The sequence below is a fragment of the Podarcis bocagei genome (genome assembly GCF_964188305.1).
Source record: "Podarcis bocagei genome assembly, chromosome: 10".
NCBI lineage: Eukaryota > Metazoa > Chordata > Lepidosauria > Squamata > Lacertidae > Podarcis > Podarcis bocagei.
In genome coordinates this window covers 63652226-63678422 of record NC_138135.1, presented here as the reverse complement: position 1 = coordinate 63678422, position 26197 = coordinate 63652226, and the positions used below count along the sequence as shown (strand labels likewise).

Below are 26197 nucleotides of genomic sequence, written 5' to 3'. Positions count from 1 at the left end.
TTTCATCTAGTTATGGAGGGCCTGAAATGGACGCAACACTTCTTGTGAGTAGTTACTGTAGAAATACTGCCCTAAAGAAAGGACCAAAACTTCCATAGTTGCTCATTTATTCAGAGAGCTTCCTGATCAGTTTTAAATTGGTCAGGTTTACAATTTAGTTTTTTACTCGGTACCACAACAACCATTAATAACAGATGCTGGCATGACAACAGGCACCACTCTTGTGTTAGTCTTGGTTCAAAACGTACCGAAATAATCAAAATAGCATGAATCCTACCCTTAATTCACAGTCTTCATTGACAGCTAGGTTACTAGGCTTCAGGTCCTGCATCAGAACAAAAAAGTTAAGAGCATTAAAACAGGGCTAAAACAAATGAGGTAAAAACAGTCTTGCAACTATATCAGAGCAACAAGCCAAACCAATGACGTGCTCACAGTGCATTATATTCCCAGTGCAACGTACCCGGTGAATGATTCCAGCCGAATGAATATACTGTTAAATAAAAAGAAAATAGGTGAGGTCAGACAACAAAGTCAAACGCAAGTGATTAATGATAGCTATTAGCTGTCATCCACTCAGACAGATGTTTTTGTTCTACGGTACAAAGAGATAAAGGTTAGCCTGTATTCCCACCTATGTGGCAAATGTTCAGTGATGTACGTGAGGAGCAAACGCACCAATAAGAAAGGCTGCTGATGTTTTGCAATTCAATCTGTAATTTTTGTGAGTTTAAAAGCCCTTCCAGACACACTGTTTGTAACATAGTTCGCCTCTGACACCAGGGCTCCTCTACTATCATTTCTCCTGTCGCTAAAGCAGCAAAACTTAAACATATGTGCCAATTATAGAGGAACTTACAAATCCCATTAATCCACGAATTATGATTTCAGCACTGCTGACATCTGTGTGGCACATTGAGCTGCAGTGTTTAACCAATATTTTGATCAAATCAATTAACTAGGGGTTAAAATGTTGTTTTAAACACAAGCAGGTATGGGAAAACCTATGAGTGCTTACCCAAGAAGTATTTTCTGTTGGACAAGGCTTTTGTAGAATACATAATAAGGACATACAAGTAACTTGAGCAAGCAGCAGGCATTATCTTAAGAGATGTTTCATCCTGTGTTTCAGCTCAAGTATGTTTTCCCCCCTCCCTCCATAGGTTTTACCTTAAGCCCTCGAAGTAACTGATATATAAGAAACTGTATATGGTCGTCTGTCAGTTTCTGGCACTTCACAATGTTATTCAGGTCAGCACCCATTAAATTTGTGACAAGGTACCTGTAAATACAAAGCATTCAGATGACATCCAATTGCTTCTAAAGTCTTTTTTTACTGTATCAGTGCTTTTCTTTGAAAAGAACTGGTACACAGGGTTTCCTGGTGAGGCTCTACAAGCCGTGCTTCCAGACACAAGTACGATCCAAACTACAGTGGTGCCTCGCAAGACGAAATTAATCCGTTCTGCGAGTCTCTTCGTCTAGCGGTTTTTTCGTCTTGCGAAGCAACCCTATTAGCGGCTTAGCGCTATTAGCGGTTTAGCAGCTATTAAAGGCTTAGCGGCTTAGCGGCTAAAAGGCTATTAGCGGCTTAGAAAAAGGGGGGAGCGAAAAAAATCACAAGACTCGCAATACTTTTTCGTTTTCCGAAGCAAGCCCATAGGGAAATTCGTCTTGCGAAGCGCATTGAAAAACGGAAAACCCTTTCGTCTAGCGGGTTTTTCGTCTTGCGAGGCATTCATCTTGCGGGGCACCACTGTACAAGAATCCAAACTACAAGGATCCAAACTACAAGAAAGAAGATTCCACCTAAACATTAGGAAGAACTTCCTGACAGTAAGAGCTGTTTGACAGTGGAATTTGCTGCCAAGGAGTGTGGTGGAGTCTCCTTCTTTGGAGGTCTTTAAGCAGAGGCTTGACAACCATATGTCAGGAGTGCTCTGATGGTGTTTCCTCCTTGGCAGGGGGTTGGACTCGATGGCCCTTGTGGTCTCTTCCAATTCTATGATTCTATGATTCTAAGAATGTGACTTCCATGCATTATATATGGTCACAAAACTGAGGAATGGGAAAAATATGAAGACTCGGTTGTCACAAACCGTGGCTAAGGGAAACTGAACTCAGCGTAAGGTTTCTGGAATCGCAGGAGCGCACCCAACGTTTCCTTCCTCTGACACTTCCCACGGGAGGAAGCAAAACTTTGGCTCCTACCAACAGAGTTCAGTGCAGGATTAAGCCAAGTGTACGAAAGTTGAGAAATGAAGGCCAAGGAGGTTACAGATACTGTGAGTACAATCCGGCTGCGGGAAGGTTGGGCGAGCAACGCAGCCCCACAACGCCAACACTGTCCACTACTGCTTTCAGGGTCTATAGATGTCAGCGGAACACAGGTGAGCGCATACTTTCTATAGAAATAAACAAGACTTAGGCATGCATAACTTGGGCTGGCCGTTTATCTTAGCAGCTTGCCAACAAGTTTAGGTCAAACTTTACTTACACTTCATTAAAATTTTCTATTGACGCCGCAGGTGTGAAAACATCTAGTAATCCTATAACCTGAAACAGAAGAAGAGGGGTTTTTATTTTATCTGGAGAAATGCGTGTGGCACCGCTATCTCTACTTACCAGTTTCGAATCCAAAATGAAGGATAATGGCAGCCCGGCACGGGATAAGGTATGCCAAAACCTAATGAAGTTAGTTGTGTCTAACCGATGAACATTTTAATAAAACTAAATGATTAGATGGATTACAAGCTCATTATTCGCAATTCGCACAGCCTGTTCCACTCACGTTTTCGTGTTTCATGTGCTTCAGTAATCTAAGCTCCCGGTAGGTTCTTCTGGCGTGAATAAGGGACTGGAAAGGTCTCGAAAGCTTCTTGACTGCCACCTTCTGCCTTGTTTTGGTATCATATGCGGAACTGAAACAAATGCAAATGCAAAAGAAAAGAAAAGGAATTTTACTATATTTTATTTCATAAAATTTATACATTGTTTGATTGTAAACAAACAAACAAACCCTCAAAGTGGCTTGCAAAAGAGAGTAAAATCAAGAAAAAAATAACAACACTACTTTAAAACATTCAAAAGATCAAAGTTACCTCAATTTTCTAAGCACCGGCTTGTCTAAACAGGAATGTTTTAGCGGGTGCCAAAAAGAGTAGAGTTAAGGCATCTGCTTAAGCTCAAAGGCAAGGAGTTCCAAAGTGCAGGTGCTGCCACACTAAATGATCAAGTTCCTACAAATGCCGAATAGGTATGATGTGGCACCTGTAAAGGTAAAGGGACACCTGACCATTAGGTCCAGTCGTGGCCGACTCTGGGGTTGCGCCGCTCATCTTGCTTTACTGGCCGAGTGTACAGCTTCCAGGTCATGTGGCCAGCATGACTAAGCCGCTTCTAGCAAAACCAGAGCAGTGCATGGAAACGCCGTTTACCTTCCCGCCGGAGCGGTACCTATTTATCTACTTGCACTTTGTGCTTTTGAACTGCTAGGTTGGCAGGAGCAGGGACCGAGCAACGGGAGCTCACCCCGTTGCGGGGATTCGAACTGACGACCTTCTGATTGGCAAGTCCTAGGCAGCGCCACCCGCGTCCCTTATGATGTGGCACCTGAGGTAATGCCAATTCCACCAATCAAAGTGGTTGAGTGGGCATCTGTAGGGTAAGGTGATATCGTAGGTAACTGGCCCCAAGTTGTTAAGAGCTTTATATACTAATAGTAACACCTTGAACCTGGCCTGGTAGCAAATCAGCAAGTTTTCCATACTTTAGTCCAGTGCTTTTTTTTTTTCAAAAAAAAAGAAAATGTTTAGGTACTCTCATTTTGACTCATTTTATAGTTCAAATCACGGAAAATAAATACAGTAAATGGACAAAAGAAAAAGATTCACAAAATGCTTAGGGGTATTTCTTTCTGAACTTAACTGTTATTATAATCCTTCATTCCTTTCATATGGGGAAAAACAAATCTCAAATATTATTCAGGGTTCCCCACACTGTACACACATTTATCATTAAAGATCCATTAACAAATATGCTGCTGAAGTAAAAGCAAACATTCAACCAACAAACTATTTTGAACTCCTTTTAATCGGCTGCTGTTAAGGTAAATAAAGCAAGTGAACTGGGTGCTTGCTCCAGTTCAGTGTTTGTTATGGCATCACACCAAAACGATGGCCTGGCGAATCGACCCAGACCTGCACATCTGTACCCAAGTCTTGCATCGGGTCAAGTAAAAACTGAGACGAGAATGCTGGGACAGAAACAGGGAACGACATTGCTAAATATAACCCTACCGGCATCAACAGGACCAAGGACACTTCTGTACTTCTAAAACAGAAAACAGCAATAATAAACTTAACCAAACTGAGTAACAGACTTCAACCTCAATAACCTCACCACACCAGCGGATAAAAACCCAGAAACAAGCAGCTGCTATTGGGACAATAGCAGGCCTTTGCAGATGCTGACAGGATCAACCTTGGAGAAACAAAACAGATAGAGAGATAGCTAGCAATTCTCCTAAGGTCTGCTGAGCAGCTTACAGTTTCTCTTTCATTGACCGGACCCGAATATCTTGTTTGATGGCTATATATTTCCAAAATAAGCAAATGTCATTTGTGGGGGGAAGGTTCTTACTTACTTATTTCTTTCATTATCTTAACATAGCAACCTTTTACAGAAAACTCCTCAAATAAGTATTTCTTGTGATGACCTACCACAAGCATTCTCCCTAGGTGATATCTGTCGCTCCCATCTGCCATGACAAACACCCAGAGAATTAGCATCATTAATTTGGCTTCCTATCTCCCAGGTCCCCAAATCAAGACTCCATAGGGAGCACTTTAGATCTGGATTCTGGGCCCCTGGTGAACAGACAGGAGCCTCTATTAATTACGGAGTCTGCCACCCTGTCTAGGTGTATCGAGTGTTAATTACGCCTGCCAAACAGTGGCATGCTGCATGCAGCCTTCTCATGCGCATCGTTAATTAAAGCCAACCAGCTTACAAGGCTATAAAAGGTTGCCTTAGGCGCCACTGACAATAAACAAACCTTCAATATAAATGCTCGAGGCTTTGATAATGTAGGCCTTGATGATTCAAAACATTAACATTTTCTTGTCAACCCCATCTCCTATCAGCAGGTAGCTGCACAACTCCTTTCCTTATGATGCAGATGTTGTGTTTGCTCTAATGATTCCCACAGCCTTACCTACGCAAAAGACTAATAATAATAATAATAATACCTTTACAGTGGTACCTCGGGTTACATATGCTTCAGGTTACATACGCTTCAGGTTACAGACTCCGCTAACCCAGAAATAATACCTCAGGTTAATAACTTTGCTTCAGGATGAGAACAGAAATCGTGCTTTGGTGGCGCATCAGCAGGAGGAGACCCCATTAGCTAAAGTGGGGCTTCAGGTTAAGAACAGTTTCAGGTTAAGAACAGACCTCCGGAACAAATTAAGTACTTAACCCGAGGTACCACTGTATTGTCAATGTACAACCTATGCACAATGAAATTAACCGAGCCTCCCTCCCCCCCACAAACACTCAGTCTCATTGCACTCTGTGTGCTTGTCGCACAACACACCAACCCCGAAAGTCAGTTGCACTATACAGTCATACCTCGGGTTACAGACGCTTCAGGTTGCGTTTTTTTGGGGGGGTTACAGACCCGCCGAAACCTGGAAGTATAGGAATGGGTTACTTCCGGGTTTCAGGAGTTGCACATGCACAGAAGCGCTAAATCACGCTTTTCGTATGTGCAGAAGACCAAATCACAACCCGCGCGTGCACAGAAGCGCCACTGCGGGTTGCAAATGTGCATCCCACACAGATCACATTTGCAACCCGAGCATCCACTGTATTATTTTCTGTTCAGCAGCCTAACAGCCCACAGCCTAAATAGCAAAAGGTTTTTGTCCTATTGTGGTGGTGGCCCAAAAAGCCACAATAAATAGGATAATGTGAACCCCTATAAATCCTTGAGTGTGCTTCTAACAGAGATGTTATGGTAACCCGTTGCTTTATGAAACTGATGATTTTCGCAAGTTGCCTCCCCCATTGGGGCAGAAGTACAGCTAATATATGAATCACAAAGATACTGCTCATAAGCTAGAACATAAGTTGATACATGGTGCAAATGGATACGCGTAACATAGGTTCCAAACAAGCATACTAACACAATGTAACAGAAGTTAGTATTTTAACAGAGAGTGCTGGGAATCAAAGGTGAATCAACAGAAATTGCTAACGCTTATTGCGCATGTGTATTAAACATGAAATGAGGTCATGATGTACATGATTGGTGAAAATTGAAATTCTTTTTTTGAAATGTTATAAATACTACCGCCCCGACCCTTGCGAAACAATTCGACTGTAACCTATTGCCTAGCAATAAACAATGGACTCCTAACTCCTCTTGTCTCGGAGTCTTATTGGCGTAAACTCAGAAGATAAGCCATTTTTGGCCCACAACACTATGTATCTAGCTGACTCTATCTAGCTGGCCTATTGTGTGCACAGAATGCCTTCAAATTAAGGTTACCGGACATCCCCGTTTCCCGGGGACAGTCCCCAGATTTAGAAATCGGTCCCCTGACAAAATCCATCTATTTAGTAGGAAGTTAAAAAGGTCCCCGGATTCATTGAAAAAAATCTGGTAACCTTAACCTAATAGGTATCTAAAGCCATTTGCACATGCAGAATGTAGGCACCCTATATATAGAAATGAGTAAACCAGTGATATTTTAGGGAGCAGGCTAGCAGGCGGGGCCCATTACTTACATCATAGGAGCCTACACAACACAAAACACCGTTGCTGTATGTAGGTTTTATTTTATTTGTTTTTTATCTTATATTTTGGAAATGTACATCCAGGGTTTTTTCCCCCTTTTAATTTTTTGGGGCCCCCAAGAGAGTGGGACCCTAAGCTATAGCTTGTTTAGCTTATACGTAAATCTGGCACTGCTTCCTTCCAAAGGAGGCCAGGGTGGCATCCGCATAAAAGTGATAAAACAGCTGAACACAGTTCCAATGCAGATACACACTGGATAGACAAAGCTTGCCTAATACTGAAGGAGAGGGAATTCCAAAGTGTAGGTGCCAGAACATGAAAAGGTTCTGTGCAGAACAGAACTCCTGATAAAATGGGTTATCTGCGGGAGGACCTCACCTGCAGAGAGGAGTGATTGACTGGGCACATAAGGGGTAAAATGATCTTTCATAATCTTAAATGAAATGTGAACGCATAAATGGCTTTTCTGGCTAGAAAGCACAAAAGAGAACAAAGGCCTAGCGTGGGGCTTAAACTCTGCCAATCTATCTGTACTGCAAGATTTCCCCCTTGGCTTGCCTTAACCATGTTAATTTTGACCACATAATGGTGGCATCTGAATGCATGCTAAGCCATAAATCATAGTTAAGCAAATATGCATATGAGCTGCATTGCTGGTGCGCACAAAGGCGGAGTGCTCCTATTCTGCTCCTTTATTAGTTGAGCAAGGAAACGAGCCACGGAGCGGCTGGCGTTGGCATTACATCTCCAGCCTGTGCTTGTGGTTCATCTCTCAACAAACAAACCACAACAGGGTAACCAGAAACAAGAGTATTTCATCCATGGTCCATTGCTGATGGGAAGTCAGGTAAGCACTGCTGCCTACCAACCACTACTATCTTGAAGGAATCCCACTCATTTCCCTCCTCCAGCCCAGTAGGTGGCAGGGGGAATCATTCTGCACCCATCCCACTGCCACAGAGTTGCAAAATCATTGCTTTGTCCTGTTCCGCTTTCTCTCCCTCATAGTTGGGTCAAACGACGTTCTCCTTAGTCATATTTACTTGGAAGTAATGGGACACGGGTGGCTCCCGTTGTTCTGTCCCAGCTCCTGCCAACCTAGCAGTTCGAAAGCATGCCAAAAAGTGCAAGTAGATAAGTAGGTACCACTCTGGTGGGAAGGTAAATGGTGTTTCCGTGCGCTGCTCTGGTTTCGCCAGAAGTGGCTTAGTCATGCTGGCCACATGACCCGGAACAAATGCTGGCTCCCTCGGTCTATAAAGTGAGATGAGCGCCGCAACCCCAGAGTCGTCTGCGACTGGAGATAACTGTCAGGGGTCCTTTACCTTTTTTAAAATGGAAATTAATCTCAGGTAGGGTGCCCACTTATACATCACTAAAAGTGAAGAAATACCAGTACCTCACCACCCATTACCCGAAGAAGAAGAAGAAGAAGAAGAATTGAAGGCAAAACATGCAGAGTTGCATAGGTTTGTGTATGCTAATCGATATGTACAGAGGAAAATTCAGAAATACAGTTAAGAACTTAATTCGTTCTGGACCTGAAACTGTTCTTAACCTGAGGTACCACTTTAGCTAATAGGGCCTCCCGCTGCCACCGCACCGCGATTTCTGTTCTCATCCTGAAGCAAAGTTCTTAACCCGAGGTACTATTTCTGGGTTAGTTGAGTCTGTAACCTGAAGCGTTTGTAACCTGAAGGGTCTGTAACCCGAGGTACCACTGTAGAATGGGAAGACCTGATACTAAATGTTGGACAACTTCAAGGTTTCTGATCTTCCTTCTAACCATTTGACTGGGCAGTTTCCAAACTGAGGTTGCCTTCAAAGAGAGGACTGTCCTTTGACAGCTATTCTAGTAGAAGGCTGCCCTCTGTTAAGTAGGACACATAGCCACTCTGCTTGCAAGCAAATCTGCACTGGACTGCAGGTGGAGCACTAAGCAGTACATCCTGGGTTTTTTAAGGGCTGGAAATAGAGAAAAGGGTTGGGTGTTTTACCTGCTCATGCCGTCTTGCAATGTCTATTGTTGATACTTGTATGGTAGCTCCTAGCAACAGCAACCCACACAAATACAAGAACCCTTTCATTTTTTGCAATGAATTTCGCAAAGATCAGCACAGTCTTAATGAGAAGCAAATGAAAGCTTTCACACGCAGCCTGATCATATGCATATTTAAATGCAGACGAATCCTACTGAGTGTAATAGGGGTTACTCCAATTAAAGTAGTTCTAATGTGCATGAGATTGCAGCTTTAAATATTCCGCTCCTTACTATGGCTGTCACTGTAGTTGTTTCTGATGCCTTGCTGTCTAAATAAGTAGCCACAGCAATGTACAGTTGAAGGAAGGTCCATAAAATAAAGAAGGAAGAAAATTGAATTTAAACATCTCATTTAAGTTCCAAGAAGAGTGATGAGCAACACTGAACGGCAGACCTAAAACACTGATTTGTCCCTGGAGTATATAGTATGTCACTATTAATTGACTGGTTTGTCAGTTAAAAGTCAGATAAAAAAGGTAAGGGTACCCCTGACCATTAGGTCCAGTTGCGGATGACTCTGGGGTTGCCCGCTCATCTCGCTCTGTAGGCCGAGGGAGGCCGTTTGTCCTCAGACAGCTTCCGGGTCATGTGGCCAGCATGACTAAGCCACTTCTGGCGAACCAGAGCAGCATACGGAAACGCCGTTTACCTTCCCGCCGGAGCGTTCCTATTTATCTACTTGCACTTTGACATGCTTTCGAACTGCTAGGTGGGCAGGAGCAGGGACCGAGCAACGGGAGCTCACCCCATCACAGGGATTCGAACTGCCGGCCTTCTGATCAGCAAGCCCTAGGCTCTGTGGTTTAGATCACAGCGCCACCCAGGTCCCTAAAAGTCAGATAATCAGATTTAAAACATCCTTAATGGTTTGGCAGTCCTAGTAACAAAGCCAATTGTTTGTGCAGAGTCTCAAACTTGTAATATTTGCAGATGTTTCAGTCCACAGTGATCCACTGCAGGAAAATCTTCTCTTTCTACTCAGAGAGGAAAGTGGAAGTCAGCAAATGAAGAATGCAAACTCATCTAAAAAAACAGTTTTGAAGACAGACGTTCTGGTCAGAATAAGACCATTAACTCAGGCTTTTCTCCTAGAAATTGCAAAGGCTTATTTCTAAGGAGCCTAAGGGTTAAAAGCTGGTATTACTATTTCTTTTAACATTAATTATCCCTTTCACAACTGCTTCTTTATCTGATGTGACACAAAGAGGAAGTGGTATTTGCCTACTATATCATGCAACACACCAGCTACACTCAGAGAAATGTGAAACGGATACTGGATATGTGCAATTTCATATTGTTTTACTGGTTTTAGAATACAGCACTCTGGTTTCCTTAGAGAGGAAGAGAAGAATAAATATTTATTAATTCCTGTGTTGGGTGGTGGTGGAATGAAGCAACTTACAAAGTTACTACACTTTTCATCCTTGCTTTAAGGGATGACAATGCTAAAATGACAAACAGACTGTCGTCATAAGACAGCTTATGAAACTGATGTTGCACTGAACCCAATGCATAGGATTGCTTGCAGTGCTTTTATCAGCAAGGTAACGGCAATGGGCTCAAATAGCCAAAGAAACCCAATGGCCCTCCAGAGATACTTTTGGGCTCCAGCTCTCATCAGTCCCTGCCAGCAGGTTGTTTCCAGCTAAATACTGGAGTAAACCCATTACAGTTGTACCTCTACTTACGTATCCCTCTGGATACAGACTCTTTGGGTTATGGCTACAGCAAACCTGGACGTGTATACTTCCAGGTTTCGCTGCGTATGCATGTGCAGAAGTGCTCAATCCCTCCACGCACATGTGCAGAAGTGCACCTCTATTTATGTTATTTTCAGAGTGCGAATGGACCCCGGGAACGAATTAAGTTCATATCCGGAGGGTTCACTATAAAATTAATGGACCAAAATTAGCCAGAGCCGTTAAATTCAATGGGTCTTCTCCAAGTAGAATTGGCTACAACCCAGCATGGCCAATGTTCAGGGATTATGGGCATTGTAATCTTAAAAAGCAGAGATATCACCTTGCCAACAAAGGTCCGTATAGTTAAAGCTATGGTTTTCCCAGTAGTGATGTATGGAAGTGAGAGCTGGACCATAAAGAAGGCTGATCGCTAAAGAATCGATGCTTTTGAATTATGGTGCTGGAGGAGACTCTTGAGAGTCCCATGGACTGCAAGAAGATCAAACCTATCCATTCCGAAGGAAATCAGCCCTGAGTGCTCACTGGAAGGATAGATCGTGAAGCTGAAACTCCAATACTTTGGCCACCTCATGAGAAGACTCCCTGGAAATGACCCTGATGTTGGGAAAGATGGAGGGCACAAGGAGAAGGGGACGACAGAGGACGAGATGGTTGGACAGTGTTCTCAAAGCTACCAGCATGAGTTTGATCAAACTGCAGGAGGCAGTGGAAGACAGGAGTGCCTGGCGTGCTCTGGTCCATGGGGTCACGAAGAGTCGGACACGACTAAACGACTAAACAACAACAATCCAGCAACATTTGGAGAGCTACAGGTTCCCCATCTTTGAAGTATCCAAAGGAGATTGAAATAGAACAAGACTGCTCTCATGGCAACACACTATTCCCCCCCTTCCAAGCTCAACCCCCCCACTCTGTAAATTTGCATTATGTAACTGAGCAAAGTGTAACACAAGGGTTAAGCATTTAACTAGGGTTATCTGGTAAGTTTTGTCCTGAAGGGAAACTGGGCAGTTGCAAACAATACAGAAAATGTGACACAAACCCTCATGGCAGTAACCTTCCTAATCAAAAAGAAGACAAGGAAAGGGAGCCAAAGAACACCACAGCCTTCACACACCAAAGTTATGCATATAATCCTGGACGCAATGTGTTCCTCAAGCAGAAAAGAAGCTGCTCTTAGCTTCTCCAAAGCAGTCATGTGAACATGACTGCTTGTTATTGTTGTTGTTTATTAGATTTCTTATCCACCCTTCACTATAAGGTCCCAGGATGGGTTGCAACCATTTAAAAACCACAGCATTAAAAACAATTTAAACAGATTACAATGAAGAGAACTGAGTGGGTGCTAAAATAGCTCTCTCAGGTGTCAAAGGCAAAGTACAGAGGTGCATCATTAGCACACAGTGAAAACTTCGCAATGAAGGTCCCAGACACACTGCTGTGGGGAGCGAATCCCAGAGCTTAGGGGCTACCACAGAGAAGCCCCCTCTCTCAGGCAGTTGCACACACCCCAAACCTCTGAGGGCAGTGGGACTACCGAGAAATGACCTCACTGCCAATCTTAACAGCCAAGGAAATATGCAGGGAAGGAAGAAATCTTTCTGATATTTGGGGCCAAACATTTGATACGTCTTTAATCAAAGTCAGAGCGTTGGTCCATTTAGCTCAGTGCTGAATACTCTGATGGAGAGCATCTGTCTGGGTTCTCAGACAGAAGCCTTCCTCAGCCCTCTTGCTCAAGCTCAATCTTGAGATAACTCAAAATACCTCAGCAATTCAAAGCTGGGGCTTTCAACACACAGAGCATGTGAGCTACCACCAAGCCATAGTTCCCCTGCCTTGCAAAAGTGCCCACAGGCCCCAAAAGGTGGCCAACCCCTGATGTAAAGCAAACTGCCCCTTAAGGTAAAGGTAAAGGGATCCCTGACCATTAGGTCCAGTCGTGACCAACTCTGGGGTTGCGGTGCTCATCTTGCTTTATTGGCCGAGGGAGCTGGTGTACACCTTCCGGGTCATGTGGCCAGCATGACTAAGCCGCTTCTGGCGAACCAGAGCAGCGCACGGAAACGCCGTTTACCTTCCCACTGGAGCAGTACCTATTTATCTACTTGCACTTTGACGTGCTTTCAAACTGCTAGGTTGAAACTGCGCCTTAGCTGCCTTTAAAGTGACAGTGCAAGCTCCCGGTTTAATTGTTGCTGATCTGTTACACCCCTATCAGACAATTCCTCCAAATAACACAAATAAACAGAGACTAGGTTGTTTTTCAGTTAGCTAATGGCGAGGCCAAAATCACTGAGGCTCAAACATCTGTTTCCCAGATATTCCAAGCTCTGAGAGCATGTAACAACAACAACACCACAATCAAATTGTTTTACAAGGAAATGCTATTATCAGAGCCAGCCCACCCATGAGGCAGGGTGATGCACTCGCCTCAGGCGGCAGAAGTACAAGATATGGCCCGATCGCTTCTGCCGCTAGCAGCGACAGGGAGGTGTTCTGGCAATGCTTTACAGAACACCCTGGGTCTTGCTGCAAATTCTCACATGCCACATTGCCACTCAAGTTTCCCTCGCCCTCGGGGGGCGAAGCTGAGCAACAATACTTTGAAGCACACCCCAGCTCCCCCAGGGTTTGGCAAGAGCCAGGGCATTCCTGCGGTGTGTTGGAGGGCGGGCATGGTGGCAGTGGAAGGGGAGACTGGGACATGGCTGTGAAGGTGGCAGAAGGAAGCAATTCCCATTTTGCCTCAGGTGGAGGGGGGGCTGCCCCTGTCTATTATACAAGTTGGCTGCTGTGGCAGTCATAATGCTGGGTAACATAAGCCGTCTTCGCCTGTTTTCCATGTGAAGACTTTCAAACAATCATAATAATTATTAATAATAATTTGATTATTTGTATGCTGCCCATATGACTGGGTGCCCCAGCCACTCTGGGAAGCTCCCAACAGAATACTAAAAACACAATAAAGCATCAAACGTTAACATCTTCCTTCTTCAGGGCTACCTTCAGATGTCTCCTAAACGTCAGATAGTGGTTTATTTCCAGATATATTTCCTTACTAGCCCTGCCCCCAATGTAGGACACAGTATATTTGAAGGAGCGTCTCCACCCCCATCGTTCTACCCGGACACTGAGGTCCAGCTCTGAGGGCCTTCTGGCGGTTCCGTCACTGCGAGAAGCCAAGTTACAGGGAACCAGGCAGAGGGCCTTCTCGGTAGTGGCACCTGCCCTGTGGAACGCCCTCGCACCAGATTGTCAAAGAGAACAACAACCACCAGACTTTTAGAAGAAATCTGAAGGCAGCCCTGTTTAGGGAAGCTTTTCATGTTTGATGCATTACTGCATTTTAATATTTTGTTGGAAGCCGCCCAGAGTGGCTGGGGAAGCCCAGCCAGATGGACAGGGTATAAATAAGTTGTTATTATTATTATTAGCCCCACTCCCTGCATATCCATGACAGTGTGGCAGGGCCAGTGACAGGGACCAACACATGAAACTCCCTTAACATGACTAGCTTTCGTCATGATTTTACGCACTGCAAGCAGATTTGGAAAGACAAGCTTTATGTATCTGACATTTATATATCTGTTGGCCCTGGAGATTGATTTTTTGTTGTTTGCAAGCTTTGCGCAAGATGCTCCATCATGTGCTCCTAGATTTCTAGACTTGAAGTCAAGAGTGAGGGAGCCATTGATAGAAGAGACCTGCATTTCCTTGGGGAAGCCTGTATAATAATAATAATAATAATAATAATAATAATAATAATAATAATAATAATAATAATAATAATTTATTTATACCCCACCCATCTGGCTGGGTTTCCCCAGCCACTCTGGGCGGCTTCCAAAAGAATATTAAAATACTGTGATACATCAAACATTAAAAGCTTCCCTAAACAGGGCTGCCTTCAGATGTCTTCTGGTAGTTGTTGTTCTCTTTGACATCTGGTGGGAGGGCGTTCCACAGGGAGGGCGCCACTACCGAGAAGGCCCTCTGCCTGGTTCCCTGTAACTTGGCTTCTCGCAGTGAGGGAACCGCCAGAAGGCCCTCGGTGCTGGACCTCAGTGTCCGGGTAGAACGATGGAGGTGGAGACGCTCCTTCAGGTATACTGGACCGAGGCCGTTTAGGGCTTTAAAGGTCAGCACCAACACTTTGAATTGTGCTCGCAAACGTACTGGGAGCCAATGTAGGTCTTTCAAGACCGGTGTTATATGGTCTCGGCGGCTGCTCCCAGTCACCAGTCTGGCTGCTGCATTCTGGATTAGTTGTAGTATTTATGGTGGTGCGTCATGACTGGCTGCACACTTAGTTGGGACCCTCTGTGTCTCCAGGCAACACCAGTGTGTTTAGGATCAATGTCAGCCAGCGGGCACAAACTGAAGAAGCTGCAACCCTATTATAGATCGTAGGCAAAATCAATCAAGTTTATAGAGCAAGCAGTTCTAAGGCTTCCAACACCGTCTTGTTTGCCTATTATTTTCCTCCATGCCATTGCCTGCTTGCAGTGAATTCTGAATGCCACACACCTCTGTATAACGAAGATAATGAACAAGTTATTGAGTGGATACGAAAAAGGTGCAACTCCAAAGTCTTCCAGTATTGAGCAGCTCTTTGCTTTCTTTTCAGTTCACTCCTACCTTGGAAGCAAGTAACTGATTACAAAAAGAAGACACAAAAATATATAAATTTGAAGCACCACCCTTTTTCAAAATAATCTGCCCCTTAATGTTCTCTCTGTTCCCCCTGGCATTAGGTACAAGAATTCCTTTATACATAAAGCAATGGGACTGTGAGGCACCGCATGTTTTCTCCTTCCATCATTATGCCCGAAAAATAATAATTGGCACTCTCACTACACGAATGGTTTTCATAACTACATGGGTATTAGAAAACAACAACCAGGTGCAATTAGGAAAACACAAATCCTTAATGGGTAACAAGGGATAAATCTCAGTCTCACAGACTGAGAATTATTTGAAAGAGGAAGATTTATGAAAAAGAAGATAAGCTTCAGATAAAAAGAGCAGAATAAATACCCCCCTCCCAAAGTTAAATTGGAGGCTGAATGATAAATTGGGAGGTTGACCAACTGAGAATATATTCTTTTCCTGTGATTTCGGCAGTTATGCCAGAAAACAATTATTTGAGGCCCTAAAATTTAATAGACAGATTTTTACACAACCAACTGTTCAGGACCTGCTGGCGGACAGCGATGATCAAATTACATTAATAGCGGCTGAATTTTTAAGTGCTGTCCATGAAGAAAGAATGGGCCATGATAAAGAGACTTAGTGGTTTTTAATGGTAGGTGATGTTGCTGTGTTGTATTATATTATCTTTGTACATCGATTCATTTCTTGGAGTTAAGAATAGGACTAGGATAAATTATGTTCGTTGAGCCCGTATTCTATACAGTCTGTATATGATGCTTGTTTGTTAATGTGTGGTGTGTTATGCCTAATAAAGGATTTTGAATTGAAAATTGACCAACTGAGATTTACACACACGTGCACCCCACAGGTACAAGAGAGAAACTTGATACAAGGACAGAGGCGGCTAATTTGTGCTCCATCAAATGTTGATGGGTTACAACTCCCATTTGTCTGACTGTTGGACATGGTGCTGATGTGAGTTGGGAGCCCAATAACATTTTGAAGGCCAGAAGTCCCTCACCCACACCTGCTGAAAGAACAAGAAACAGTCAATGCAAGCAAAACATTGCAACAAATATAAGGCAGAGCACCAAGTAAGCCAAAGTTAATCTACACTGGGCACACAGTCTTCCCTTTTCCCCAATAGAGTGACTGTTCCCAGAGACACAACCAAAGAACAAGCCTTGGCCTCATACGTCTTCAGCTGACCTACATAGCGGAAACATGTAATTATGTTGTTGTGCAACTGAGCCCAATGCTTCAGCCCTAAACTTGCCACTTAGGGCCACTTAAAAGCATACCAGATTTCCAAGTAGGATAACATTTCCACGCAGCAAAGTGGGATAGCCATGTGCGGAACATCATGCGTGGCAAATGAGCACACATACTGCAGAGAGGATTCTGAGCAACGTGCATCTTGCGTTTCAGTAGTTTGAGTAGATGCGTGGCAAATCTATGAACTTTTTGACACATAAATGCAGAACTGCTATTGACGTAGGTAGGACATATCTGAAGCTATTTTTAGAAGCAATTCAACAGCCGCTTGGATCCTAAGCTATTCCTCCTTTCAGGTAAGAAAGTGGGAGATGGCCACCAAGCCCCCACCCAACATTGAAGCCCATGTCCCACACTGTCCCCAAGAGTCCTCCAGACACAGATTTTCAGGTGAGCACAGGCCACAGAAGGGAGTTGCAGATGGGAGAGCCCCACTCTGTGAATGTAAACTGTTCTATTCACGGAAGGAAACAACAGCTGTTGGGTTGTATCCAATACAGCACCAGCAGAGTTACTTCCTACACATCCCAATAGCTGCTCTGGAGCCCCCCAAATCTCTGGAAAACATTTTGAGGAGCACAGAGGCCTGCATGGAAGAGGAGAAGAAATGGAAGTTCTGTTGCACCAGCGGAAGTCCATTAGCAGAACATCAGCATTGGGTAACAACCCTTAGAATTCTGCAGCAGGGATTTTTATTTTTTTTACATCAGTGTAAAAAATGCTTTCCCATCCTAACCATTTCAATTGCAATGAAATTTCATTCACCTTAAAGAAACAGAATCCCGTGAAAGTGGACACAGGGTTGCACCATTGGTTATTTCACATAATGATTCAAATTACTTGGGGGGGGGGTGTAGCAGGAATGGAGTGGGGTTAAGTCCCAGATAAAAAGAGAGTTTGAATAGTACGAATGCTGTAAATCTTTTTTTATGTGTACTTTTAACGTCACACACTGTGTCTTAATTTAAACTTTGGTTACAGCAGTGTGCAATATGTATCTGACACAGTGCTTCTGACATCAGACGGCAGCTACTTAACTGAGACTGCTCTTTCAAAGGTTGTATGAATTCGTTTTAAAAAATGACGATGACCCCAAAACAACTCGTCACTCCTGGGCAAACATTTCCACCAGAAAAGCCAGTCCCTCCATGATGTGTCCTAAAATTAAATTTTTAAGAGATGTGACACAGTTTATGAACTTACTAATTGCAAAACAGGAAGTTTGGTATATTTATTTATTGTTTAATTACCTTTTCACCCTGCCTCTCTCCCAAACAGCTAGGGACTTCATATCAATTTTGTCCTTTCAACAAAACGAAGCTGAGAGACATCCCAGTAAGCTTCATGGCACAGGGAGGATTTGGTTTTTTTAATAAATTTTTTATTGGTTTTACAACATTTTTTAAACAATACAAACAAATAAAAAGACAAACAAACAAGTATAATTTCATAACCTTTTTTTCATAACCCTCATTTCTCGGACTTCCCCATACCTCCCCTTTCTGCATCCCAATTTACTAAATTATTTCAGCAGCTTCTAAATAATTTTTGTCAAATATATGTTCTCTTAATCTTTTCTTTAACTTAATCATATATCGCTGTGTCCCTTTTTCTCTCAACACCTCGGCATTTTAGCATTCATCAATTTTATAATAGTCCTTAAGGTAAATTTTAAATTTCTCCCAGTCCTCTTCCGCCGTCTCTTTCCTCTGGTCCCGGATTCTGCCAGTCATCTCAGCCAATGTCATATAGTCCATCACTTTCATCTGCCACTCGGCACAGGGAGGATTTGAACCCAGGTCTTAATGGTCCAGTCCAAAACTCATTAGGAAGGAAATAATTCTCGGACTAAATGCTGCATTCACTTTCAGGGTCTGCATACTAAGGTGGGCCAGAGCAAATGTGGGTGACAACTGAGCAAGTTGGAGTAGTAATAATAATAATAATAATAATAATAATAATAATAATAATTTATTATTTGTACCCCGCCCATCTGGCTGGGTTTCCCCAGCCACTCTGGGCGGCTTCCACAAAGACCAAAAATACACTAAGAGGTCACACATTAAAAACTTCCCTGAACAGGGCTGCCTTAAGATGTCTTCTGAATGTCAGGTAGTTGTTTATCTCTTTGACATCTGATGGGAGGGCGTTCCACAGGGCGGGCGCCACTACCAAGAAGGCCCTCTGCCTGGTTCCCTGTAGCTTTGCTTCTTGCAATGAGGGAACCGCCAGAAGGCCCTCAGAGCTGGACCTCAGCGTCTGGGCAGAACAATGGGGGTGGAGATGCTCCTTCAGATATACTGGGCCGAGGCCCCTTTAGGGCTTTAAAGGTCAGCATCAACACTTTGAATTGTGCTCGGAAACGTACTGGGAGCTAATGCAGATCTCTCAGGATCAGTGTTATGTGGTCCCGGTGGCCACTCCCAGTCACCAGTCTAGCTGCCGCATTCTGGATTAGTTGTAGTTTCCGGGTCACCTTCAAAGGTAGCCCCACGTAGAGCGCATTGCAGTAGTCCAAGTGGAAGATAACTAGAGCATGCACCACTCTGGCAAGACAGTCCGTGGGCAGGTAGGGTCTCAGCCTGCGTACCAGATGGAGCTGGTAGACAGCTGCCCTGGATACAGAATTGACCTGCGCCTCCATGGACAGTTGTGAGTCCAAAATGACTCCCAGGCTGCGCACCTGGTCCTTCAGGGACACAGTTACCCCATTCAGGACCAGGGAGTCCTCTACACCAGCCCACACCCTGTTCCCCCCAAAACAGTACTTGTCTTGTCAGGATTCAACCTCAATCCATTAGCTGCCATCCATCCTCCAACCGCCTCCAGGCACTCACTCTTTATATATATAGCAAAAACAGGATCTGCACCGGAGTGTCAGGCCTAATGCGCACAGCATCTCTTCTCTGGCAGGTCTTGCTCCCATGAAGCAGTTGCTGAGACTGAAGGCCGAAGTCCCTTCCTCTCTAAGGTTTTCCCCAAGCAATCTGAGACTGCACCTGTGTGAAGCCAACTTCACCTCTGCCCTTTCCATGCCTCTTCTGGTTCTGGGACACCAAAGGAGATGAGTTTGTCACAGCAGGAAGGGGAAGACACCCATGCCTCTTCATCAGCCTGAATCATCCCTGCCTCTTGGTCTCCTCCCTTTCCTGCTTTAGCTTCTTCCTCTGATTCCTCTTGACTTCTGCCACAGACTCACCCCACTCACTATGCCTCTTCAGTTTACCAACCTCCTTTCCCCAGTCTTCTCCCTCTGGCCACTCCTTGTTGTCCCACCACCATTCCCCTGGTTCTGAGTCTTCTTCCTTGAGGGGTGTGTGTGTGTTCCCCAGCTGGTTCCTCGCACCATTCCACTGCATCCAACCAGTCCATGATACGACATGACTGAAGAGCAAGCAACATTTGGCAAAAGTCAATGGCTTCTAGTCACATTTCTCAATCCAGGAAAGCAAGAGGAATTAGCCCATTTCAAAGATCCATTCCAGGCAGAGAGGAACATTCAAAGGAGGACACAGAGAAGGGCCAGTGAGGAGGGTGGTCTGGAAAGTCCCACAGGCTGGCTCCCAACACAGAAATCATAGAATTTAAAGCTGGAAGGAACCATGAGGATCGTCTAGTCCAGCCTTTCTCAACTTGTGGGTCCCCAGATGTTGTTGAACTACAACTCCCATCAGCCCTAGCTAGCAAGGCCAGAGCTCAGGGATGATGGGAGTTGTAGTCCAACAACATCTGGGGACCCACAGGTTGAGAACTGCTGATCTAGTGCAACACTGGTGTTATCAGCTATCCAAGAACCTGTTACAGACCCTTAGATAGATAGATGATAGATAGATAGATAGATAGATAGATAGATAGATAGATAGATAGATGATAGATAGATAGACAGACAGACAGACAGATGATAGATAGACATTTACAAGAATCTTCTATTATTATTATTATTATTATTATTATTATTATTATTATTAAAATTTTGAAGTTTTACTTTCCACTTAGTATTCTAAGCAATATGTACCATGCATAAAATAATAAAATAATAAAAAGAAGAAGAACCCAGCAATAAGGCAACAATTTAGAAAAAAATACGAAGCACCTATTTATTGCCTCTCCAAACAAAAACCTGTGAAGCTGAACTTTGGCTGAATGATACCTGAATCATATGATTTTTCACCAATAACTAACCCCCTGAGCTACTTTTATGTTGTGCCAAATTAAGAGTTACCTGTAAACTGAAAGTCTGGATGCTCTTTTCTTAGCATATATCCGTCCAATTAATTGATAGCCCTGTGCCAACATTCACGGAAGCAGTGGGAAATCTCTGGCCCATTGGGCACAAATTAAACCTGCCGCAGGTCCAGAGTTGGTCCATGAACCAGTTTGCCCCACACCCAAAAGCCCCACACCTGACATCAGGAAAAGATGGAGTTTAAAGTTTGCTCCCAATTGTTCCTTATTGCCTGTCAAAGGTCTTTAGAATTGAACATTTCGCTTTCAGACAACAGGAATAATTCTGGAAAACTCAAACAGCACAGGGCTAAAATAATAATTGAGCCAAGATTTACCATTCATTTCTGTAGTTTTGTATGGCAGAATATAACTCAGAGGCTGGTAGCAGGGGTATGTCTTGCTATGAAAAAGGATGGTGACCCCCCCCCTGAGAATCACAGACTGTTTCTCGCCCCCAAATCAGCATTGTTTCCAATGAGATCATTGTTCTCCTGCCTTAAGTCAACACTCGCGTTACCCTGTTTGCCAACAGCCGCATCACTTACACAAACACAAAGGGGAAATCATGGGAGCAAGCGAGAGGGTAGCAAGCCAAGGAACCAAATAACCTGCAGCAGACAGCGAGCAGCAGAAAGCAGCAGCTTTCCTCAGAAAGATGTTATCAATAAGCTCTTAAAACAGTCCTGCAAATAATTCGCAGTATCGACACAAGGCTACTTTGGCTTCTCAGAAACTAAATTTCATTTCTGATTCACACAATGACTCTGCAAAATCGCTGGCATTGCTACAGGGAAGAAGTCAATGTGTTGACAAGAGAGGCCGGCTGTAAACACACACACACACACACACACACACACACACACACACAGTTATTTCCCATTACTAAGAGTGCAAACCACTTCTCCCATGGTATTGTCCAACTGATGTATCCTTGTGACTTATCAAATATTGCAAATCATGCAAGCTTTTACCTCCACAATAATCTTGAGGCTAAGCAGATATGATAAGGAAATTTTGTGGTCACCATGAGATCACCTTTTCTTCTAAGGAATTGGCATGTAAGCAATGTAAGGGGTCAGGCTGCAGAGCTTTACATGCAGAACGTCTCAGGCTCAGTCCCCATCATTCCTAGGCAGGGCTGGGGAATGCTTCTGTCTGAAACCTTGGTGAGCCACAGCCAGTGCACAGACATTACCAAGGAAGAAAAGCCAATGGACCGACTCAGAATAAGGCAGCTATTCTGAACATGTGGCCAGAAGGCACATGAGGCCACCAAGTCTGTTGGAAGCTAAGCAGGTCTGTGTCCGGTCAGTGCCTGGATGGGAGACCTCCTGAGACCCACATCTTGGGTTCCATGGCAATACTTTAAGGAATGGCGCTCCTGACCAGGACCCTTCAACCATCATCTGAGGCCCTTCTTCATGTGCCCTCCTCCACGAGAGTCCAGAGGGCAACAACATGAGATCAGGCCTTTTCTGTTGTGGCTCCCTGTCTGTGGAATGCTCTCCCCAGGGAAGCTCGCCTGGTGCCTTCATTACATATCTTTAGGCACCAGGCAAAAATGTTTCTCTATAAAACCAGGCCTTTGGCTGATTAACCTTCTGTGGCCTGTGGGAGCGGGGACTTATTGGTTTGTTCTTGTTTTATTACGTATTTTGTGTTCTCATTTTGTATTTTTATGTTGTGAGCCTCCCTGTGAGGGATGGAGGGCAATATACAAATTTAATGAATAAAATAAGTAAATAAGTAAATAAATAATGAATACAAGTATGATATTGAAGATAAATAAATAAATAGATGGCCACTTCCTTCAAGCATACAAAACTGTCTTATCAGTATATGCTCCCTTTTTTCATTACAGTGGTACCTCGGGTTACATACACTTCAGGTTACATACGCTTCAGGTTACAGACCCTGCTAACCCAGAAATAGTGCTTCAGGTTAAGAACTTTGCTTCAGGATAAGAACAGAAATCGTGCTCCGGCGGCGTGGCGGCAGCAGGAGGCCCTATTAGCTAAAGTGGTGCCTCAGGTTAAGAACAGTTTCAGGTTAAGTACGGACCTCCAGAACGAATTAAGTACTTAACCCGAGGTACCACTTTATTTACTTATTTTATAGTCAGTCTGTCAGTAACTAGTCTGGACCAGTCTACTCCCTCCGTTAGAGGATGTTGCACAAAAGTCTTTCCCCAAATGCTGCTCTGTGACATTCCCTTTTTATTTGTGGATGCTCAGGGCTGAACTGTGAAGCTTCTGAGGCATGTATATGAAAAGGCACCCAACATTTCTAGGCCAGGCATTCTCAAGTGCAAGATTATTATTAGCCTTCTTTGGTCACCATCATGAGCTTTCATGGTTCCAACCGTCTGAAGAAACATCTCTCTGGTCTTATCAGCAGTCACTGTTTAGACAGCTGAGGCACAATATGTTCCCTGCCGTAGCACTGACACACCGAGCGTGTGAAAACAGAGACACTAAAATACTGCTTTTGTCTGCAACACACAAGAAACCGAATGCATGCACATGCCAACACAATGAATTCTGGGCTTTTCCACCACATCATATCTCACAGCCAGTGCTTTCAACCTTCTGCACCCTCTAAACCACATGACCAAATTATACCTTTGCTTGAAGCACACTGAGTGGATTCAGATGGTGTTGTTTTTACCCATCACACAACAGCAATCTCATGTGAATGAGTTCTTTAACACGTCCTGGACACCTGTGGCATCATAGTTTGAGCAAGCCTCGTGCTTTAAGGCAGACAAAAGAGGCTAACTGAGAGCTTCCCAGTTCCACCAGCATCACACCATGAAGTCCCAGCAAAAATCGCCACACAATGATTGTGTTCACTCGAGTAGCAACCCCAGCCATCGAAAACATTTGGCATTTACATAATACATTTTGAGTACTCAAATCACTGCTCGGTAATCCTTACAAAAGCCAAATAAGAACTTAAGAACATAAGAAGAGGCCTGTTTGATCAGACCATCTGGTTCATCTAGCTTGCACCTTATTTCCAGCAGCGGTTAGCAAATGCCTCTGGGAAACCCGCAAGTAGGCCTTGAAGGCAACATTTGTTCTCCTTGTAAGCCCAGCTTCTAGTATACGGCCTCTGAACATGGACATTCCCAATTAGCTATTCAGGACACAGAACTGCTGATATAACTATCCTCTTGAATTTCTCTGTTCTCCTTTCAAAGCTGTTTTAGCTAGCAGCCAGTACCGTCCTGTGGCACCCTGGGTTCCATAAATTGATATTGCATTTTCTGAAATAGCACTTCATTTTTGGCTGTTCTGAGCCTATTGCTGCTCAACCTATAAGAGGGGAAAGTTGGTCTTTAACCACTTTCTCCATATTGTTCTTAATAGTTATAAAAAAATCCGGTATTTTGTAGACTAAAAAGCTTCGGATCCTTTCAACTCTCCTCACGGGGAAAAGATCTCCAAGCTCCAGATAGGAGTATTTGTTCTTTCCTGTAGGTTTCCCATTGCTGCAAGATGTTGCACTGTTCCTCACCAGGGGAGCCATCTCACCCTCAGGTAACATGGTACCCACCCGCCGTAACATGGACGTGTGATGTCACATGCGCACACCTGCAGGTGTGTGTTTGTGTGTGATGTTGCACATCCGAGTTGTGGCAATAGCTCCTCTTCCTCCTCCTTTCCACATCCAGTGAGACACCCTTCTCTTTTTTCTTCGTTTTGTATTTTTACTTTTCAAATGTATACATTTTCACTAGTTTTACAATCAATTTAACATTTCAAAATTTGACTTCCTTCCCCCTCATTATTTTTTAATATCTTCTGCATATCCAAATTCATTTAACTTGCTCATTTAATTATCTACTGTAAATACATACTCTTGTTAAACTGCAGGTTGTTACAAGAATCCTGCTAAATGTTTTTTATCTGTTTGCAATTTATCTGTAAATATTCAATAAACCAGTTCCATTCTTTTATAAAAAGTTTGTTATCTTGATTTCTTATTCTAGCGGCAAGTTTGGCCATTTCTGCATATTCCATATGGTTTTGTATCCATTCTTCCTTTGCTGGGCTTCTGCTTCTTTCCACTTTTGGGGCAGGGAGGGGCTTAAACTCTGAGGCAGAGAGACCCTGTTTCCTTGTCCAAGCCACTCCCCCACAAGGGTGACTCGCTTGATGGCTGAGGAGGGCAGAGCGGAACTGCTTCTCTTTCAGAGGCAGCGCAGCAGAGGCTGCCTGCCTTTCTTTGACTTTGTGTGTGCCCCCCCAATGATATTATTGTGGGTGTCCAAGCACCTACAGCCCCCTGGAGTTGTCTCCTACGCAGAGCTGTCTTTCCCATTGGGTTTAGTGGTGTGTTGCACCAGGGCGCCGGCCTCTCGGGGTGCCCCAGTGAATGGGGGAGCTGCGCGGCTTTGCCGGCGGCTTCCCCTTTCCCTGCAGGCCTGCCAGCTGCACCCCGCCAACCATATGGCTGGCAGGCGTGCAGCTTGCCTCCCAAGCCTCCGCAGGAGGAGAGCGATCCCTGCAGAGGCTTGGGAAAAGGTCGACAACTCTGGGAAACAGGGGGTGTGTGTGTCTGTGCTGGAGGGATCTTTGCACCACGGCGCCAGATATGCTTAAGACGGCCCTGCTCCTACGCTGCTCACATATTCCTAATGTGGCCAAAGCAAAGACTTACATAAAAGCATTATGAGACCGGCACTTTACTTTCAGGCCCTTTCCAAGAAATTTGAAATGCAAGAGTATTTCCTATCACTGCACGCTGAGTTGATGCCTCCGGTGAGGTGTTTACCACAACCTCAAGGCGCATTTCCTGTACACTCACATGACCCCGTCAGGGTGCACAGGTAACGCTGCAAATTGTTTATGACTCAGTGTTTCGGGCCCTTTGTTACCTGACTATCCTCTTTGCCGTTTTTGCTGTCAAATCGCAAAGTTTGGACAGATCCTTTGGCCGTTTTTTCCCCATAGGCAGCTTCGGGTTTCACCCTTATGAATGAACTGGCATCATCCACACACTTCACTGCTCCAAATGGTTCATGAAGAAGCAAAACAGCAGCAGTCCCAGCGCATCTTTGGGGAAACACCAGTGCTTACTTCCCTCCATTATGGAAACGGTCAATTCACTCCCATTCTCTGCTTTCTACTGACCACACAAAAGCAGGAGGTCGCGATGAAAACCTTACAGTATTTAAAGAGGTTTAAAGACTGTCTCAAGGCAAATCTTAAAAAATGTAGTATAAACACTGACAACTGGGAAACACTGGCCTGTGAGCGCTCCAGTTGGAGAACAGCCTTTACCAAAGGTATCATGGGCTTTGAAGACACTTGAACTCAGGACGCAAGGGAGAAACGTGCTAGGAGGAAGGAACGCTTGGCAAATCCACACCGTGATCAACTCCCGCCCGGAAACCAATGTCCCCACAGTGGAAGGATGTGTGGATCCAGAATTGGCCTCCACAGTCACTTGTGGACTCATTGCTAAAACCGTGTTTATGGAAGA

At 44.2% G+C, this 26197-nt stretch overlaps 1 protein-coding gene across 2 annotated transcripts in view; it reads right to left on the bottom strand.

The window, feature by feature from the left end:
* The window catches only part of MAPK11 (mitogen-activated protein kinase 11), a 58618-nt gene that overhangs the window by 21551 nt on the left and 10870 nt on the right, over positions 1-26197 (bottom strand). For both annotated transcript variants that reach the window (XM_081211808.1, XM_081211807.1), the window contains exons 2-6: positions 2792-2921; positions 2498-2556; positions 1171-1282; positions 464-493; positions 278-325 (exon numbers count right to left, since the gene is read on the bottom strand). In XM_081211808.1, the coding sequence (XP_081067934.1) occupies positions 278-325; positions 464-493; positions 1171-1282; positions 2498-2556; positions 2792-2921 (379 nt within the window). The remainder of the gene's footprint in view (positions 1-277; positions 326-463; positions 494-1170; positions 1283-2497; positions 2557-2791; positions 2922-26197) is intronic.